The sequence below is a fragment of the Colletotrichum aenigma genome (assembly GCF_013390185.1).
Source record: "Colletotrichum aenigma strain Cg56 chromosome Unknown KSG_Cg56_contig07, whole genome shotgun sequence".
NCBI lineage: Eukaryota > Fungi > Ascomycota > Sordariomycetes > Glomerellales > Glomerellaceae > Colletotrichum > Colletotrichum aenigma.
Genome location: NW_023500913.1, coordinates 354,993 through 358,243, shown reverse-complemented (window position 1 = coordinate 358,243; position 3,251 = coordinate 354,993). Strand labels below are relative to the sequence as shown.

Here is a 3,251-nt window from a genome sequence, read left to right as displayed (position 1 = left end):
ATTGGCGCATCGTCAATCGGAGGGGAGCCACCCAGAGGGAGGCGGCCTTGGCGAAATGACACATACCAAGGCTAATGTGGACGTCCCAAGACCCCGAAGACCTTTTCTGCTCTCCAGTGAAAGAAAAACAGGGCGACCGGCGCAAGACATTTTCTGCACAAAAACCATCAGTGTCCCCCCCCCCAAACTTTGACTCAGAAAAATGTCCATGGACATGCTTGGCTCCGACACCAAGCGTGGACAGGAGAGACATCTCAGCCACTCAGCCAAAGAACCCACCAGAGACTCAGACCAGTGAACAAGCCAAGCACACAGTGATGGGCCAAGACCTTGAGACCAAGACCGCACCAACCGCAGCGAGGCTCCAGGCATGACTGCTCATCATATCGGCTCACCCTTTGTCTCCATCCAGTATCTGCATGTACCTCTGAGGCGCAGAAGAAGCATAAACCGAGAACGACACCCACCCACATCCCATCCCATCTCATCTCATCCCCAATGGCGGCGCCCATCCCCCCATCCCATCCTTCGCAAATCCTGCGACCCAGACCAAGTCTGCATCGCCCGACGACCCATAGACCAAAAAATAAATCTGACAACATAAAAACTCAACAGCATACATACACACAACAGAAAGCCCAGAATCCCATCGAAATAAGCACCAAAATGTACCTACCTCCATCCGAGCCCGCAATCTCACTCACCCCCCGTCAGCAAATCATGTCATGACCAATTTTCCGGCCCCCATCCAATCAAAACACCCCGATGTAAAGCACCTCAGCATGGTCGATCATCAACCACATCTTCACTCCCGCTGGGCAAAGCCTCACAACGGCTCGGCTGCCCCTAACCTTGCCTTTGCCCACGGGACCAGACTTGATAACCATAATATCAAGCATCCTTGCCATCCTTGTGGTCGACCTGACCTGACCTATCCCCAAGGCCGCCCGTAACAGTCCCCCTCCCCTGATCCCCATCCTATGCGGTGCCCGCCCACACCCTTCCCGTGCCGTGTGCCGTTCGTGCCAAATAGCCAATCAAGCTGGTCCCGCTGTATCTGACAGGTTCAGGCAGGGGGCATGTTGAGTCCACAGCACCTGCGCAAACAGGTTATCCGTCCGTTGTGTCAATCTTCTTCGGCAGGCAAGTGGTTACTTTGCACAAGTAACTAATCAACTGATTGATTTGAACTGACTGAGACTGCTCCAGCAGCGGCTACAGTCCCACGGTCACGGGGCTTCCTTCATCGCGCGCCCTGAGTCAAAATATGGATAGGCGACCCTAATCCTGACGCGAGGCTGGGTAGGAGGGGAGGGTGGATGCGAGGCGTCCGCCAAGCATCGGCTTAGCTCCAAGTCAAACCAACGTTAATTTAGTGCTTCTTTTTAAGGTGTCTCTCCTTTCCCTTTGTGATTAGGAAATGTCCGGCTGAATTGTAGGTGCAAAAAAAAAAAAAAAACTAAAAAAAAAACTCGCGTTTTCTACACGAGACATAACAGCCACACAAGCGGGACTATTCGTATTTTTGAATTCTCACTTGTGAAACTCTCCGACTGGATGTCTCCGTCGCAGGAAGGCGAGCGCAGAAGCAAGTCGCGAAGATCAATATGTAGAGCATACCTTATCCCGTTGAGGAGCAAGAAGATCCAGCCCAGTTTTTCCCCTTCCCTCAGCCGCAAGGTTTGAATAGATTGGCTACGTGAACATGACAAGTGCGCTCTGGAATACCAGCTCAAACCACCGCTGAAATTTCCCACAAAATCTGCCCCCATCTCCATCTATTCACGATTCATGTTCAAGAGCCCCCGATTCGTGATTCGCCAAGACCCCCATAGATCCCATTTGCGTTCATTCACACCACACAGTTGAATAGAGAAGAAGTGATGGATCCTGGCGGATACATCCATCGGCCCACGTTAACAAGCTTCATGACAGCAAACCGCCCGCTGCTGACTGGCCCTTCCGTCCTACACGCCCGTCCTCCCACGTTCCATCGGGTCACTCAGGTACCACCAAAGGTAATCGACAAAGGTAAATTTTCAAAGATTCCAATTCCCCAAGCGCCGCTGACCGACGCCCCGCGCCGGGTAATCCATCTTCACGAGCAACCTATTCCAGAACGGGGCATAGATGAGAAATCATGGCCTATGATGAAAGGGCCAAGAAAGAAACGACTTGTCCAAGTGTCCTTTTTTTTTTTCGTTTTTAATGTTCTTCGCATCCGTCTCACCCAGATTAGCACCAAGATAGCACGGCTTAGCCCCCCCGGGAACGCAAATAAACTCGGGAGGTTTTGGTGGGAACTTTTCTTGGTTCAAACTCGGAATGTAGATGCGCAAATAAGCCAAGCCCGGCGATCAGAGAAATAAGGTACACCTGCCTCACCAGGGGGGGGGGGGGGGGGGGGGGGGGGGGGCGGGGGCGTGTCCGGCCGCCCGCGGTGCACTAAGTAGCTTCCACCGCATCATGGAATCGCTGGCAGAAAGGTCCTTCGTCCCAAGAAGAGAGATCGGGCGAGATCCCTCAGAGGAAGCTGACAGCTGCAGCGGAAAGTAAGCCGCAGTAGGAAGAAGAAGCATCCTCCAACACGTAATCTGGCCAAGGCACCGAGATAAACCTCATCATAGCCAAAACCCACAGCCATGACAATCCCTCGCATTCCAACGGACAAGACTCAACCCAATCCCAAAAAAGGGTTGCACCGTGGTCTCAAAGAGTTTGCTAAAGAAGCTAGAGCTTCCGGGTTATAGCCTCCGTCATCAATTCGGTCTCGTTGTCTCTGCGCTCTCCCTTCGCCCAGACGGCAGCAAAACGCTAACAACCACAATACGCCGACACCGACACCGAAACCGTCATGTCGGCAGCCTACACCATGAATAGTGACACATCAAGCAAATAGTCTCGCGTCAACGAACAAACGTCCTTCCTTCATGCACAGGCAGCTGCAAAAAGAGTAGCCTTACACAGACCACCGCCACCCAGCCGCCCGGTTCCGGTTTCCCTCACATCACCAATGAAGCCGCGCCTTGACTCAGGCTGTATTGTCCCTTAACTTATCGACATCACCACAAGGAACCACACCACCAAAACACCTCTCTCACGAAAGTCTAGTTGTCCGCGTAATCCATCAAACCTCCCTTCTACAACGCACCCATATCCGCAACCCGCCAAGCCCAGAAAACCACACACACAATCTCGCCTCGCCTCGTGTACCCCCTTCACTTGGCAAATCCCAACATCAAGACCAAAAC

The 3,251-nt window shown here is 52.8% G+C and overlaps 1 protein-coding gene across 1 annotated transcript; it reads left to right on the top strand.

Annotated features, from left to right (window-relative positions):
• Positions 1 to 1,928: 1,928 nt before the first annotated feature.
• Positions 1,929 to 2,260, top strand: CGCA056_v010372 (uncharacterized protein; the record flags this gene model as incomplete). Its single annotated transcript, XM_037325619.1, has 3 exons — positions 1,929 to 2,031; positions 2,092 to 2,183; positions 2,240 to 2,260. The coding sequence occupies 3 exons, from the start codon at positions 1,929 to 1,931 to the stop codon at positions 2,258 to 2,260; spliced, it is 216 nt and encodes a 71-aa protein (XP_037175886.1).
• Positions 2,261 to 3,251: the final 991 nt, after the last annotated feature.